This window comes from Tympanuchus pallidicinctus, unplaced genomic scaffold (assembly GCF_026119805.1).
Source record: "Tympanuchus pallidicinctus isolate F22 unplaced genomic scaffold, pur_lepc_1.0 scaffold45, whole genome shotgun sequence".
Taxonomy (NCBI): Eukaryota; Metazoa; Chordata; class Aves; order Galliformes; family Phasianidae; genus Tympanuchus; species Tympanuchus pallidicinctus.
In genome coordinates, this window is record NW_026294764.1 from 220,232 (window position 1) to 236,903 (window position 16,672).

Genomic DNA, 16,672 nt, shown 5'->3' on the forward strand with positions numbered 1-16,672 from the left:
AGAGCATAGGGAAAGTACACCCCTGAGTCTTTCAACTCAAGAGCTTGAGGAAACCCCAAAGCACAACCCCGCAGACATGAGAGGGACTTGGGGATCTGCTGTGCTCCCCCAGCTCCACTCACTTGGATCTACAGATGCTCCATTGCCACCTCCCTTCTCAGCTGGGGAGCATAGAAAATATCTCCATGCTTTGGGAAGAGGTTCTGAGTTGCTGAACATGGGTTGTTTTGCAGCTACCACCCACAAGCATGGAACAAAATGGGACTGTGGAGTGCTGTACCCCTGCCAGGGGGCAATGTGTGGGCATGCTCTGCCTTACCTCCAGCCAGGACACAACAGTGGGGCCATCCCAGTGAGCAAAAGGCAATCCCTTCCTCCGAGCTTCTTCCAGAAGTTCATGCCTGGAGCAAAGAGAAGCAGAAGAGTGATTTATTGGGAGCCTGAGGGGAAGAAAGTAACTCGCAAATGGGAAGAGGCTATCAGAAGCAAAAACCAGCTGGAAACAAAGCAATTAAGGAGCTAACATGGCTCAAGAGGGGGCGAAGACAAGAAGTCTTCTCAGCCCTGTGTCACAGCTTAGCAGCCAGGGCCATTTTCTTTCTGTGGCAGAGGAGGTTCACTCACTTCTTCCGCAGGCGCCGATCTTTTTCAGCCTGAGCACCCAGCTTGCCGAGTCCCAGGGGGTCCTGAATGCCCACTTCTGTGTCGGTCAGCAGCACTGTTGGGCAAGCAAGATACTCCCAGGTCACCATGATGTCCCCCATGGCACTGCATGGATCCTTGCACTGAGGTTTTGGGCATGCACAATTACAGTACAGGAGGTGATGGTCTCCATTTCCAACCCATCCCCAGAGCATCCCTTGTCACACTGGAGCCCACAGGGATCCCTGCCTGCCAGCTTTCTCATTTCAAAATGCTCAACATTGATGCAGTAAAGGATTCATGAGTGGAAAAGCAGCTCACCACAGGGCTGAGCAACATCAGGGAGGTGCCATGGGAGGGAAACAGATCTGAGAACATTAGGGATAAGATAGAGGGATGAGGGATTGCTATCTCTTGGAGAGCATTAGCACTGGTACAGTGCTCAGGTCAGAAAGGTCCACGGGGCAGAAAGGACCAGGGCCTGCCCCAGGATGCCCAGAGCTGATGGCCTCGATGTCCCCAGGCCAACCGACTGTCCCTGCTCCTCTGCCTGTAACCCCAACACTACTCCAAAGCCAGAGAGGGCCGGAAGGTGTGAGGAGAGCCTGACCCAAGAGAACGCCCGCCCGGCATGCACAGGAATGGGGCTGCTCACAGACCCTGCCCTGTGGCTCCTTCTCTGCTCAGCTGAATCAAGCGGCCCTTCTCTTTTTTCCCGAACAAACGCCCGATGGAGGATTTGATCCCCTTCCTCTTGGAGCCCTTGTGCAAGGAGTCCTGGCTGCTGTTGCTGCTGGGGTTACTGGCCTGTTCCTCCAGCGAGCTGGGGATGGGGGGAGAGGAACAGCAAAGCCTTAGGTTATTCCCGAGCAGCACAAGAGTCGTGGCAAACCCCAGCCCATCTCCACGCCATGGACTGAGATGCAGCAGGTGCTCCACGTACCTCTTCCCATCCTCCTGACTCAGTGCGGGGTGGCCCAGCTTTTCCAGCCGCAACGTCCTGGGGGAGGATGGGGGAGAAGTCTCGCATTTGATGGTGGTTTTATCCTCTCGGCTTTCATCCCGAGCTGCAGGTGACTAAACAAGCACAGGAGCCATGAGGTTGGATGGCCAAAGCCCAGCTTTGTCCTTGTCCTGCTGCCTGCCCCGGAGCCCCTCACTCTTGTTCCATGGAGGCACGGCCAAAAGAGCCTGCAGTGTCCTGCAGTGCTCCAGTGGTGGCTCGAGTTGCACAGGCAGATGGGGAGGATTCAGCCACAGGGCCAAGATCCTGGGAATATGGGGAATGAGGAGGAGAGAGGATGCAGCTCCATGGCCCAGATCAAGGTGTAGGGACAGACGCTGCTGCCACAGCAGAAAGCTCTGAGAAAGACAGATGGGAATGTCCCAAATACACCCTGTCCCCAAAAGGGATGCTCAGTGTTTGAGGACCCAGTGGCTGTCTGACCCTCCCCGTGTCCTGCAGAACTTCAGGCTGCCAGCTGGACCATCTCCAAGCACCTTATGGGATCCTCCTGCTGAATCCCTGGGGTCCCCAGCTCCACCCCACACCTGGTGCACCCTGACCTGGTGTGGGCAAAGCCAGGAGCAGGCTGGAAAAGGGGCTTGGACAAAAACCAGCAGAGTGGGAGCCACTCACAAGCAGTTTCCTCCGGTGCTTCCTCAAGTCGCTGGGCTGATCGCAAGGGAGAAAGCAAGAGAGACACAGAAAGGGTGGCAGTTAATGGAGAAACCCCTCAGCAAACGCAGGCATCCTGTTCCACACAGCTCAGCTGTATGGACACTGGGATGCTGCTTCCACCCTGAGCAGCCACATGCACACCCCGTGCCCACGCTCCCCCCTGCCCCACCAGCCTCCTCACCAGCGTCATGATCCCCATGCGGTCCAGGTCCTGAGCAGCACTGCGGGATGTCAGCTTCGGGGTGGAGCGGCCGCTGAGAGGTGGGGATGAGCTGGCCAAGGACAGGGCTGTCAGCGAGGTGGGGATGGAGGCTCTTTTGCAGAGCTGGGTGAGGTTGAGGCCTTCCATGCTGCCGCTGGTCACACGGGTCTCCAGCTCCTCTGCACGGAGCTCGGTGGATTCCTTCTCCTCTTGGATCATCCTGCAGGAGCAGTGGGCTCAGGGCACCTGGTTCCACACCATTGTGGGGTGGTCTCCAGCCTCTGGCACCTCCCAGCCATGGGACTTACTGGCACTATGGAAAGGCAGTCTGAGTGCTGTGACTAGAGCCCCTGATCTCTAGGAATGGCAGTAAGAGCCACCGAAATCCACATGAATCAAGGCTGAGGGATGTCCCATTTCTTTTTTTTTTTATTAAACACTGATCTTTTGTGTGAACCAGCTCTGATGTCACCAAAGGACAGAAAGAACCAAGCCCCGTGGATAGATACCCCGGAGCCATTTCCCTGGCTAAAGTTGGAGCAAGACATCGATTTTAGGGCACCAAATCCTCCTCCCCACTCTAAAGCCATTTTATTTCAAAACAGCTGTCGGTTTGGGCTGTGACCTCTACCTGATCTCCTCGTTGATGGCATCCAGCTGCTCCTGGAGCATCATGGCCAAGGTCTGGGCATCTGAGTGCCCACCAGGGGAGAGCACATCCATGGAGCTGAAGAGCGTCTCGCGGTCATCTTCATCCACATCAGAGATCTCAGGATCGCTGTCAAAGGCGTGAGGCCCCGTGGCCAAAACGCTGCCTGCCTGGGTCTGCTCCCAGTCCTGGGGGAACAAGATCCTCTGGTCATGCATGGCACCTCCATGACCCCAAATGCCAAACTGGAGGCCTCCAAGCAACGCTCAACCACAGCACAACCCCAGGGGGAAAGCAATCTTGTCATGTTACTTCCATTCACTTGCCAGGTGAAGGAAATTCCCCCATGTCTCCAGGTCAGGGAGATGGGAGACCAACGTGCAGGGAGACCTCAGTTCTGACCCCAGTCCTGGTCCTGTGCTGGCAGGAGGGTGGGTTACCTTTGCTGGCTCCTCTCTCCGGGTGGCGAATCGGCCCTTCTGGGTCCGAGGCAGGGCTGGGGCTGCTCCAAAGGGCTCAGCAGGGGCATGGACCACAGCACCCAGAGGGAAGCGCAGGTCTGTGGCACTGCCCATGTGGGACCTGTGAAGAGAGTTCCATTATGGACATTGCAAGGATGCTTCTGTCCCTTGGCCGATTTCAACATAGCCCTCAGGATAGAGGAGGGGGACAGGGCCACTCTGGAATGACCAGCCCAGCAATACCTCTCTGCTATGCTGCAAAATCAGGCTCCAGAAGAGAAAACTGTTCCATTTTCCCAGTCCCAACCCTGTAGGAAGCACAGCCGCAGGCCCTGCCCCACTGCTACCCCTCCTTTTGCTGTGGTACCCACTGAATATCCATACTGTTTTGGCCTGCACTGTCCAGCAACCTCCCAATATGTCTGGAGTCCCCTTGTGTGTGACCTCATCTCCACAATGGCAGTTAGACGAGCAGTGCTTCTTTGTACGTTTGCTTCAATACTTCCAAAAGAAAATCTCATTTGAAACAGATCTTCCATGTGCAAGGACATGAGCATCACTTGGGACTTCCCACCAGAAACCATGTGGGACTTCTTTTTATCCTCCTCCTCCAAGCTCTGTATCCGTGCTGGTGCTCGGATACAGAGCAATGCATCAGCTGCAGTGGGACATGAGGCCAATTACTGCCACTTGTGGGACCCTGTGCACACCTCCACATCACCTGCTCACCCCTCCTCACCCTAAAGACCATCTGCGTGGCTGAGCAAAGCATCCCAGAGCACAGGGTTGTTCCTCCCTATACGCACTGCAATAGGAGGCACAAGGTTTGGGCTTGCTTTAGGAGGACAAAAGCATTTGCCCAGAGCAATCAGCAGATTTTCCACTAGGGTGGGTTTGGTTTTCATCAGAGGGCCATATGTAGGCTCCCCACCCCCAGCAAAATCACCAACATGAGCAGCTCAGCTCGGCGTCAGCTCAGTGTTTGCAGACGAAGGCACAGCCCAAGTTTCAAGAGGATTTAAGCTGTGGAGCTGCTGACAAGCTGCTCCCAAGCTAAAAACAGATAAAGGCGCCTTAGACAAAAGCTGACATTTCAACTGGGGGATTATTCTAGCCTCTGTAACTCAAGCTTTCTGCTAAACTGCCCTTCAAGAAATAAAAAACTAATAAGTGAGCAATGCCCTCATTGCTCTTACAGACCCATACAAGGAGCTCCCATGTATGCTCCAGGTGCTCCTCCAGCACTCTGCTGTCCTTCATCCTCACACGTTCTTCCTCACTCTCCCTGCTTCTTCTTTCCAGTGCTGAAATGTGTCCTCCACGCACTGTTGTCTCTGCTGCCAGCAGATTTGAGGTTTGCTGCACCAGCTCCCATCATTTGAATATCAGAGGCTGAGATCTGATGAACTCACCTCACATCCTGCAGCACAGGGCTGGGGCCCCCCTACCTCCCTGCTGACTTTAAATGAAAGTGTGGCAGAGCAGAGGGCTAAATGGGGGTCTGCACTGATGGTCACCATGGCAAGACAGCTTCCTCCTTCCCAGTTCATCCCCCACACAATGGGGGAGAAAGGCGTTTGGTGAAGACCCTGCTGTCATGGGAGACTTCTGCAGGACTGAAAATGAATCCCAGTGAAGAAAATGGGAAAATGCCATGAAAGAAAATGCCATGATCCATGGCAGTTTGAGCTGGGCAGTGAGAACAGGACCTCGATAAAGCCACCCTGGGGTGACACAGCTGAGAGCAAGGTAACACAAACTCCAAGTCCTTTGTGCAGAAAAAGAAATATATGTCCAGTGGGATTTTTTTTTGCCTTCAGAAGAGCAAATCCGAGGTCATTCAGTTAGGCTGGGTTGTTCTCCACAGTTTGTTTCTCAGCCCAGGACAGATCTGCTGCGATGCACCACCGCGCAGCTCTGCATCAAGGCTTGCTGGCACTGAAATAACCAATGCCAACAGCATTTGGGGGCCCTAAAGGAAAAGTTCCCCAAACCCATCGCAGTGGGGTATGTGTCAGAAAGCAGGGTTTCAGCAGAAGCCTCTCACCTTGTATGCACGCTCTCCACAAACGTCCCACTTCTGGTCTTGAGCTGATCAACCTCCAGACGCAGTTTGTCGATCTCATCCGACAACCTCCTCTGTTTGGGGCAAAACAGATGGGCACAGGGGTTGGTTTTGCACTGAAGAGCAGCCAAGTTTGGGGCAAACCACATCCGCAGCTATTTCCAGGTTTTCCCTCTAAAAATCCCCATCCCATCTTCAAAGTACCTTTGGTACACCAGTAAAGAAACAGCTCATGCAGGCGACAGTGAATGGTGATGCTGGGGCAATGCTGCGAAGGGAAGGAGTGATCACAGACACATGCGTGCTCGAAGCGATGCTGGCTTGCAAGATGAAGAACTGGTCCCACTAAGATGCTCTGGCTTTGCTCCAGGCTGCATGTGCACATTCACCGTGGGAAACAGTCAGCAGCAAGGGATTTACCAGCCAAATTGGTGCTGGGCTCATCCCTCCTGCTGCCAGCACCAGGGAGGGGAAACTGTGCCTGCACTATGTGACCAGGCTGTCCTGTGGGAGATGCTGGGGAAGCTGCAGGTGGGCAGAAAGGCAAAGGGATGGAATCCTCCAAGCACAGCAGGATCCAGTCCCATGGGCAAATGGGCTGAACTGGGGGGGGGCAACATGCAGGCTGCATCATGCGGGTCTCTGGGCTCTGCCTCTGAGAGCAGGAGTGGTTGGGGAGCACAAGCAGAGCCCTCTAACTCTTCTTCTTGCAGGCAGGGAGCATCTGGGAGAGCAAAAGCTGCCAGTGAGGGGGAAAGCAGCTCCCCAGCCTTGCCAGCCATGCATGAGACACGGGGCACATCCCAAAAGCTCCTGCTGCTGCAAAAGATGCAACCTTCCAGCTTCAGACTCATCTCACAGACCCTACAGAGATGCTTTATTTGAGAGCGGGGAAGGTGTGAAGACCTGCGGGGATTTCTGCAAGCTGGGCATGGAGCTGGGCATGGATCTCCCCACCAACAGAAAGAGGGGGCTGGGGCTGCCTTGAGGGTGAAGGGAATGTGGCTGCCCCAGCAGCACTGTCACTTGCAGCCAGGCTGCACCAAAAGCACAGGGGCAAACCCTCCTCTAGAAATGAGGACGAAGCCACCACGACCTCACTGCTGTCCTCGGTGGGGGGATGGATGAGCGTGATAGAAATACAGAGATGGGACTGAACATGCCTGTTAGGGAACTGAACCGGGGGTCTCCAGGGAGGTGGGTGGCAGCTTCCATCCACTGCGTGGGTGAGCTTATGGCCTCCTGCTGCTGGGTGCTTTGGGATCCCAGCTCCTCCGAAACTAGAGTGTTTTAGGTGGCACGACTGCCACTAGTCAGGGGTTAGGAGTGAGAAAGCGCAGTCACTAGGGCAGGCTCCCTGCAGCAGCATTTACCTTGTCGTGCTGGTGTTCCTCTATCTGCTTTTGGGTATTTTCCAGCTCTTGTAACAATGTGTTCTTTGAAAAATGAAACAAAAGAAAAGGGAATAAAAACAGGAAAGAAGAAAAGACATCATTTAGGAAATGGCTGTGTGGGGACGGCCAGCATGGAATCATTACATGGAGGGTGGGCTGGGCATCTAGCAGGAGGGACAATGACGGTTCCCAAACTGTTCCTCATCTACTTGCCCACTAACCAGTCCTCTCTGCAAACCTCCTGCTCCTCAAGCAGGGCTGCCAGGCCCAGCTTTGTCTCACACTGGACAATTAAGCAGCAATTAAGACATTTGATAGCTAGGGCTTGCAGATTAGGAAGTTTGTCTCAGAGGAGATCAACGCCTCCCGCAGCTGAACTAAAAAATGGCTCCAGCATCTGCACTAGAGAAGTGGCAAGGAGGAAGCAGAGATTGCAACTGCCTGACCTTTTTGGGAGGCCAAATAGCAGCATTTTTGCCCAGGGATGACCTTGAGAAACATTCTGTGTGTGTCAGCGATGGCAGCAGGCTGGGGAACCCACAGTGCCCCTCCATAAGGTGCCACCACCCTGGCCCTTGTTGTTTGCTGAGAGAAGAATTTGAATTTGGTCCTGTGTGCTCCTGTTCTTTATCCAGAGACATCTGCTGAATGGCTGGACATGCTGGCACAGCCAGGTCTGGTTGGGGACAGGAGGTGCAGAGCAGCAGAGAGATAGATCTGTGCCTGGAGGCATTAGCAAGGAGGTGCATCTCCTCTTTGGTCTGATCTGGGGGACCAGAGAGTCTGGTCCCTGCAGGAACCCAAACAGAGATGAATTACCATGTGCTAATCTCTCGTTGATGTTTCAAAGTTTATCCCTGCTCTGGGTCACCCACTTTCCCAGCTAATTGCATTCATGCAGTTGAAAGGAAAGCCTGGCTTCCTGAGTGAGCAGGATGGGAGCTGGGATGCTGCTCACAGACACTTGGGGAAGGCAGATTGGTCTGGCAGCAGGGCCTGGTGAAAAGGGAGGTTTCAAAGCAGCACGTGGAGGGCTAGGGGATGAATGCTGCATTTTTTCCTGCAAAATGCAGTAGGGTTTCATTCTGACAGCTGGGTACAGGCTGCAGTTGAGGCTGAGCCAATGCAGACACAGAGAAGCAAGGGAATGGAGCAGGATGAATCCTGCTGCTGTCAGAAGTGGAGGCAGTGGGGAGTGGATTCTGGTAGGCGAGGGCTGGCTGGAGATGAGGGCAGGATGCTGAGCACGCTTCCCTGCAATCCCACCAGCCCTGGCACCTGGCTGGCAACCTGCATGGGATCGATTCCCCATCCCTGCATGGGTGCTTCCAAACTCCTGTGCTGCAGCTGGCAGAGGCTCCGTGCTGTAGGGGCTGCAGACCTTGCAGCCTTCCAAGGACCCCTTACTCTTAGCCACTACCTTTTCCTCCAAGGCTGCCATCCTCTCCTTGAGGTGCAGCTGCAGCCGCTCGTTGGATTCGCTCAGCAGCCGATCCACAGTGTCTGAGAGCCGCTTGTTGTGCTCCTCGTTCATCTTCTCCCTTTGACGAGCCTGCAGCAGCAAACAGCAACCAGTCACCCCAGATCCAGTGGATTTGCTCCTCCTGCTATGAGGAGCTCAGTGACCTCCCATCTGTTCCTGCTGTTGGTGTCACAGATGACCCAGGGGACGACTCTACCATTTACAGCACAGATGGAATCCCCTGTTGGTTCTCTGCTGGTCTCTGCTATTTCAGGGCCACGGATGAGAGGACAGTGTTTGACTTCCCACAAGCTCGACCTGTGCACCCCCCAGAGCCAGTCACAACATGGTGACACTTTCCAGACTCCAGTGGATCCTCTGGATTTGCAGAAGTTTCTCCAAATCACTACTCTTGGAGAAAGCAACCAGAGACTTCCCCAGCATGACCAAGACCTGGGGCACATGCTGCAATGGCAGCTGAGTGACCCAAGAAACATGCATGGCAGCCTCCCTCAGCTGCCTGCTGAGGAACACAGCAAGACTGTGCATCCCGTGACACACTGGCTGCATGTTTAGGGCTGTCCCATGTTTGGGGTCTTGGCTTGATGTTTTGTTTGGGCAGCATATGGAGTAGCAGGCACTACACAGGATGGAAGGTATGATGCCAGGACAGGAATGTGGAACACTAACAGCAAGAAATGAATACCTAGGAGAGAGGGAAATCACAGCGGGCTGGTGTAAGCTCCTAGGTGAGGAGACATTCTGGGCAGGAAAATATTAACCAGGTCCTTCACCTCACTCTGTTTTGGAGACAGCAGTGAGCCAGCCCTTTACACTGTCTCCAGGAACCCAGCTGCCAAGGCAAGGGAGAACTGAGGCAAGATCAGGACCTGCAATGACTCCTCCATCCAGGCTGAGCAGCACTCACCCTGGCCAGCTCCTGGTTCTTCTCCTCCAGCTGGCTCTCCAGCTGCCGCAGGTGCTCCTCGATGCTCCCATGCCTCTCTTCTGCCTGGGAAAAGCAGAGCAGCCCTCTCAGATGACGTTTCCCAAAACCAAAGAAGCCCTCCTGCATCCCTCCTTCCATGCATCCTTTCCTTAGATGTGGCACTCCCTTCTGCCGCCTGCATCCCCAACATTGCTTGCTGTGCTGTGAGCTTTGAAATGACTGCTAGCAAGGGGACTGGAGATGGGGATACTCCAAAAGCAAATTGCCACTCATCCCAGCACTCTGAAATGTCAGAGTTGGCAATATCCACGACTTCCTCTATGACTGAACACTTCCAGATCTAGCCTGATTCCCTCTTCCTCCTCTTTGTTTCAAAGTGGCCCCAGAAACAAATGAAGATCACCCTGACCAAGCAGCGTCATCACCTTGGGGAGAGGAGCTGAAGGAAAGGAGCAAACCCTGCAAGTGCAGGACTCATCAGGAGTCTTAAAAGCTGAGTACTGTCCCTGCAACCATAGGGAAGGCAGAGGGCAGCAAAGCACAAAGGCTGGGACTGATAGCAGGGCGCCCTGAGCCTACCAAGGGCTGTTGCTAAAGGTGGGCCATCAGACCTGCCTCACCCCCGGTTCCTGCACTGTCCCCTGGCCCCTCTGTCTCCCGGCACCCCCCAGCACCCCACACACTTGCCTTGGTGAGTGCAGCGATGCGCTGGGCCAACTCTGCTTCCACCTCAGGCAGCGTCTCTGCTTTCCTCATTGTCTGCTGCAGTTTCTGCTCCGCCAGCTCCAGCAGCTCCTGCAGGTGCCGGGCTTTCTCCTCGCACTGTGTGACACATCACGATGTACCACGAGGCACCTGCATCGTGACCCCAGCCTCATTTCTCCCTCCCACGTCCCTGGGGTAGAGGGGGGCCTCTAGGTCCTGGTTCAATACCTGGCGGTGCAGGGACTCCTTGTTGGCCAGCTCGCTTTCCAGCTTGTCGTTGAGGTCGTGGATGGAGGTGGCTTCTCGCTGGGCTGCCAGGTAGCGTTTCTCCAGTGTGGTGATTCTCTCCTCCATGTCCTCCTTCTGAGCCAGAGCCTGAGGAAGTGATGGCACTGTCACGTCCTGATCCGTGGCCACCAATCTGGGAACAACTGGGCCACACAGCTCCTCTGAGCCTGGGACACCCCAAGTCAAAGGATGCAATAAAACCCCTGCTGCACACAAAGATGAGTAGGAGAGGGATGAAGGGAGAGTCACAGGGAAATGTTCTGATGTGGACACAGCTCACTGCCCTGGGTCTGCAGCACACCTGCTTATCGCAGTGCCTGCTGTAACATCCTGGAGCTCCTGATGATCTCAGGAACAACCCCCAAAAGCAAAGTCCTCCTCTGGGGAAGGACCTTCACCTTCCTCTCTATGTGTGCAATCCCTTCCCAGTCTAAAACAGCTGTGAACATCTCTGCAACTGCAATGGGCATTGCAGTGCAAGGGGGCAGGGTCTCACCTCTCGGAGGTCCCTCTGGTATTTGCTGCTCATCTCTTCGGATTTGATCAGATCCTTCCTGGCAGTGCCCAGATCCTCCTCCAGCTCAGCAACACTGGCAGCCAATGCAGAGATGTGCTCCTTGGCCTGGACCACTTCAAAGTTCTGCTTCTCCAGGAGCTCCTGTAGCTCCACCACTCTCCCTGCCTCATCATCCGGGTGGACAGAGCCATTGGAGAGCCTCTGCAAAGCAGCAGAGAGGAATGAGGATGCCTGGCTGCCCCAGAGCATGGGCTGACACAGCCTGCGGCTGTGCACTGCGTGAACATAGCCCTGCAGGGACCCAGCAATGTGCCTGAGAGGGTGGCATGGGGTTTTTATGCTTTTGGGGGCTCTCACCTTCCAGGGAAGCTTCTGCGCTGACTCCTTGGGCTCTCTCTCATCCCTCTCAGTTGCTGGGGCCTCCCGAGTGGCACCCTGCTGCAGAGCTGCCACCTGCACACCAACAGGGATTAATTAATAACAGAGAAATGAGATTGGGTGCTCTGGCTATGAATGTGGCTGCAGAATTTACAAGGTTTCCTCTTAAACATCAAGCCTTCATGTAAACAGGAACTTCAGAACAGCCTTGCACTACAAATGCCCAAATGACACTTTTCTGATCTGCATGGGCCACAGTTCACCAAATTCAATAAGAATCCACAAACGTGGCATAGCTCCAAGCAGTCGTAGGCCAGCAGTTCCCCAGCAAGGGCCTGGCATAGGCTTCCAAACACCTCTTACCTGCCGATGGGCATCCACGAGCTGCTCCTCTAAGGTTGCCACTCGCTCTAAGGATGCTCGCAAGCGCTCTCTGACCTGCAGTTGGGTAATAGAGTGGGAAATGTGGTTATTTATTATGATGAGAATGCCCAGGAGCCAGGGAAAGCCCGAGTCCCTTTGATCTGGCTGAGGGCCAGGCTCAGATGGATTGAAGACCAGGGCTCAGGAATGCTCCAGGCTCTTGCTTGGGAGAACAAAAGCATGCTATAGAGGAATAGCTGGGGTTAACCTGGCTCTTGGAGGAGAGCCACGGCCAAGGGAGCTCGGAGATGTCTTTCATCAGAGCAAAATGTTCAAAGCAAATGAATCAAGAAGAACTATACGCATTGAAAAGAACAAACAAGGTGCCAAAGGCCAGCAGTCCTCATCAGATCCCAGCAGCCCATCTCACCTTTTCATCCAGTGCCTTGTGATGCTCAAAGAGTGACTTGAGTGCCTTGAGCACCTCGACCTCACTGGAAACCCCAGATGGTGACTGAGCCTGACGCTTCACCACGGTCATCCTCAGGGACCGCTCATGCCTCGACACCAGGCACTCCAGGTGCTCCAGCAAGAGCTGCAAGAGAGCAGATGTGAGTTTTTTACCACCTTGGGGCTGGCAATGCCAATATCAGCTCAGCAGCCCACGGCATCCTAGGTTTCTGGGGACTGAAAGCTAGACAGCATTCTCACACTCACCCGGGTGTTATTGCGCTCAGCTTTCAGCTCTGAGATCTCCTCTTCCCTCTCCAGGAGCTGCTCCCGACATGCACTGAGCTCCCGCGTCAGCGTCGCAAACTCCTGCAGAAATCAGGGCATGGCCATTAGCTGGGAGACCGAGAGTTGGAGCCAGCATCCCAACCCTGCTGCTGGGACCACCAGCATGGAGCATTTCCCACCCCAACCCAGGCAGTGAGTGAAGGAGACAGCAACACAGACAAGCTGGGCAGTGATTTATTCCTGGCCTCTCTCTGTGCTTTAGACAAGCAGGGAATGCAACATCCCAGTGTTTAACCACTTGGTTTGATGGCCAAGAAACAGCTCTCTGGCTCCAAAGGTCCTCGATGGCATTAAAGCACGTCTCCCAGTTGCCAACAGTTTGTCCTGAGCCTCCAGTCCTTGCTTCCATCACTGACCTCTTATGAGAGGTGATATCCAGCAAGTAAGAGCTGTGCACAGGGCGATGCCACAGCCAAGCTGCAAACCCAGCACATCCCTGGAGATACGTGGACTCCTCAGTAACACAGTGACTGCATCTCTGGCTATGCTGGAGCCGAAAGGAAACCTGCTATGAAGTTCCCATGGTGCAGAAGGGTTCATTTTCTCTTTAAAAACAAGCACCATGCACCTGGGTTAGCCCGGATGCACTCACCCACTGCTCCCAGTTGCCATTTTAGGGACCAGTTTGCACAGGGGCTACGCAGCATTTTGCAGCTGGGACTTTTTAGGGTGAAAAATGCAAATCAGAAAACGCTTCACGAATTTACACCCCTTTCACAGCATGAGAAGGACTGAAAAGGAGAAGGGTTGCAGAAGAGGCTGAGAAAGATTTGCTCAAGCATTAACAAACCAAATTTTGACTGGAGGCTGAGAGCGGTTTCACAGCATGCAAATCTCTTTCACTCTCATTTTCAAGTTAAACAAATAAGAAATCCTTCAAGCTGAAGCAAGACGTCGAGGCTCAGTTTGAATTAAATGCTCTGCTCGGCTCAAAGGGGAACCTCTTGCTGATGTCCCACCACAAAATTAAGAGTGCTTTAATCCCTGTTTGTCCCAGCTACATTTCCCCTCTCCCTTCTCACACCATGCCCTGAGCTGCCTGCAGTGATGTGGTTTTCAGCCTGCAGAACTGGGGGCAGTGGTGTCACTGGTGGCACCACGACCCCATAGTGGGACAGGACCAAAGTGTGGGGCAGTGGGGAAGAAGCGAAAGAGCAATCCCAGCAGCCAAGCCAGTCGCTGTCCCTATGAACCAGCACATCCCTGCCCATCACCACACCTCAGGGCTGCTCCTGCCTCAGCACTGCTGCAGCACCCAAACCCACCCCCATCACTTCCCCAGGGACTGCTCCAGACTGGCACCGTCCCCATCCCCCAAAATGGTCACCTCACACCAAAACCTCCCTCACCAGCTCCTGCAGCTCCCAGGCACCATCCTGTGTTTGCTCTTGGATCACCCCACAGCCCCCTAAACTACAGGGACAAGGCTCTCCCAGCACCCTGCTCCCCCAGCCCATGGATTAGGGCTCAGCACAGCACCGTGCCACAGGCAGATGTGTGCACTGCTGTGTTATGCAAGTGCTGGCACACAAGAGTGAGCAGCATGTGAGCATCCCCATGGATTACACTGGGGCTGGGAGTGGAAAGGGCAGCAGTGAGAGGTAGTGAGATGGGGTGTCCCCGTATTGATGGCTGCTCTGGGTTGGGGAGCTTTGGCAGGTCGTGCTGCAGGGACTCAGCACATCCAAAGCCTATAATCTACAGAGCTTGGAGGCCTCTCACTCTGCCCCACAGAAGTGGGGGCGGTGGAGAGGAACGCTCTCTTTGCTGCAGCTCTTTGGAAACCCACAGACATGGGGTAGGAAGCTCAGAGCAACAGAGATGCTCAGCAAATTGCGAGGCAGCAAACGGTGCTCCCTGCAGCATGGGGCAGGTGGGGCAAGGCATTGGGGAAGCCAGGAAAGCAGGATGGATGTGTCACCATGAGGATGGAGATCACCAGAGCCCAGCCCTCTGCACCCTGCTGTGCCTCCTGGACTGGCAGAGCTGTGAATATTGCACCCACAATCGGGCCTTCGTTCCAAAATTCAAAGAGATTAAAAGAGAGAGAAAAAATCAGCAGGAGGGAGTCCCCTGTTGTCAGGGCCAGCGTGCTGAAGCAGTGACAGCTCTATCAGTGACAGCTGTATCCTGGGCTGCTCGGGGCTCAGCATGGAGCTCCAGCCCTGGCCCCAGTGAGTGCCCCTCTTGCTGGATCCCATGTACCAGCAGCACGGCTACTAAGCCCAGAGCATCCAGAGAGACAGCAGTGCTTGTCCTTCCTTGGGGGAAAGCTGCCAAAAAAAATAGCAAAAAAAATAGTAAAAAAAAAAAAAACCACCAAAAATAGCAGCACCCCTGAGGTGAGACAGGACAGCAGCATGCAATAAGGGTTAGCTGAGCTTGCAAGGCTGGGGGCCACCTGCAAACCTCATTTTGATGCTTTGGGAATAAAAGTAGGAATAATTCACTCCATCACCCATATATAAGGCACTTCCATCAGTGTCCCAACACAACGACAGCCACACCACCAGCAGGCATCCAAGAGGATGTGGGGACAATAAGGACAAATGTCCCCAGGCCCCGGAGGAGGACAGGCACACCACAGAGCCCAGCTTCTCCCCTGATCCGCAGGTGCTTTTGCCTTAAGCCTCAGCAGCAAAGAGGAGGCAGAGATTTGCCTGTCCCCTGGCCATGGTCAGATGCAGAGTTGTGCTGCACGCATTGGCTCCAGCAAACAGTCAGACTAAGCAGGGACACCTCTAAATGGATTAGAAAGTGGAGCAGAGGTGCCTGATCTTCAATCAAACAAAGGATAATCAGACACAGCACTGAGAGCACCCAGGAGCCCTGTGGGAAGCCCAGCAGCCTGGGAAATGGCTAATTTGGATTAAAACCAAACCACCCAAAGCCGGATGAGTGCAACTGGCTGGGCTCAGCAACAAGCCCCATGCAGGAGGGATGCAGGGGCATGGATGCTTTTCACAATGCATGCAGGGCTGGGGATGTGGAGCACCACAAGATGCACGGAAATGGGGTCCTGTGGCTCACGGCTGGGCTCTTTGGTCAGCAATGGGCAAATTCAGGGTTCAGGGTCTCCTGGCTGGGAAACAGGTGCATGGAGACCTCAAGGAGAGGCACCACAGTGGCACCTGTGGAAACTGCCATCTTCCTTTGTCCTTTCCCAAAGGGGTGATGGTTGATGCCAGCACCCTGCCCAGCTCCTGGGGGATTCTAGCAGGCCTGAAAGTCCCAGTAGGTCTGCCCTCCCAAAAAGCCCAGCTCTCAGCCCCCTGGGCAGCCCTAAGGAGCAGTGAGGGTGTGAAGCATAGGGTCTGGAATTAAGAATCGCAAGAGGTTTCCCAGGACATCGGTGGCCCTCTGCACAGCTGCCTTGGTGAAGTCTGAGAGCCTGTGTTCTTCCCCATCACGGACAGGGACAGGGATTCTTGCCAAACCCCCAAGCCCTGGGCAGGGCATAGATAACTGCGGCCTGACACACGAGCACATCTGGACACATCTGGAGTGCTGCACGTGGCATCCCTGGGTCACACCTGTACACAGCAGCCAAGCAGGAGGGAGTTGACAGATGTGCCAGGGTCCTACGGTACTGCAGAGAGCACTCGTGCCCTGGTCAGGGCTTGATTCCCATTGCCAGCACTCAGCTGCATGCCCCCATGCAGCCAGGAGGGGAGAGGGATTGGAGCTGAGAGCTTTCAGCCCGATTAAGTCGCGTTCAGCGCTCCCACATGAATAAATAAATCATGTAAAGAAGCATTAAGGCAGCTTAGTCTCCCCAGGAAATCGCCCTGGAGTTCTGCCTTTTTGGGGGCTGAGGGGTGCCTCTGCGGATTAGGAAGGGGGATCTCAGCCACGTGGCAGCCAAACCCCAAATGGGCACAGGGTGGGGGGACAGCAGCTCCAAGCAGGAGCATTCTTGGAGCACTGCTGCCTGCCCCATCCACGGGTCTGCATCACACCCAGCCAGGATGCTGGACCCGTGGCATCCAGCTGAAAGGATGCAAGGTGCCACCTCCCAAATCAAAGTATCCCCAAGCTGCACATCATCCACACAGCCAGGGCCTGGCTCTTTGGAAGCACGAGGAAAGGGATGTCAGCCTAAGGCAGCCACTGAGGTG

At 54.6% G+C, this 16,672-nt stretch overlaps 1 protein-coding gene across 5 annotated transcripts in view; it reads right to left on the bottom strand.

Moving 5' to 3' along the window:
• The window catches only part of PPFIA4 (PTPRF interacting protein alpha 4), a 43,107-nt gene that overhangs the window by 7,436 nt on the left and 18,999 nt on the right, over positions 1-16,672 (bottom strand). For 2 of the 5 annotated variants that reach the window (XM_052702531.1, XM_052702530.1), the window contains exons 3-21: positions 12,474-12,575; positions 12,187-12,351; positions 11,757-11,831; positions 11,373-11,468; positions 10,995-11,216; positions 10,439-10,585; positions 10,189-10,327; positions 9,485-9,564; positions 8,515-8,646; positions 7,074-7,136; positions 5,683-5,774; positions 3,615-3,756; positions 3,157-3,362; positions 2,505-2,745; positions 2,282-2,317; positions 1,586-1,719; positions 1,302-1,465; positions 625-718; positions 320-401 (exon numbers count right to left, since the gene is read on the bottom strand). In XM_052702531.1, the coding sequence (XP_052558491.1) occupies positions 320-401; positions 625-718; positions 1,302-1,465; positions 1,586-1,719; positions 2,282-2,317; positions 2,505-2,745; positions 3,157-3,362; positions 3,615-3,756; positions 5,683-5,774; positions 7,074-7,136; positions 8,515-8,646; positions 9,485-9,564; positions 10,189-10,327; positions 10,439-10,585; positions 10,995-11,216; positions 11,373-11,468; positions 11,757-11,831; positions 12,187-12,351; positions 12,474-12,575 (2,412 nt within the window). Of the gene's footprint in view, positions 1-319; positions 402-624; positions 719-1,301; positions 1,466-1,585; positions 1,720-2,281; positions 2,318-2,504; positions 2,746-3,156; positions 3,363-3,614; positions 3,757-5,682; positions 5,775-7,073; positions 7,137-8,514; positions 8,647-9,484; positions 9,565-10,188; positions 10,328-10,438; positions 10,586-10,994; positions 11,217-11,372; positions 11,469-11,756; positions 11,832-12,186; positions 12,352-12,473; positions 12,576-12,910; positions 13,120-16,672 lie in introns of those variants that run through there. The other 3 variants (XM_052702533.1, XM_052702532.1, XM_052702534.1) reach the window with 2 other exon arrangements.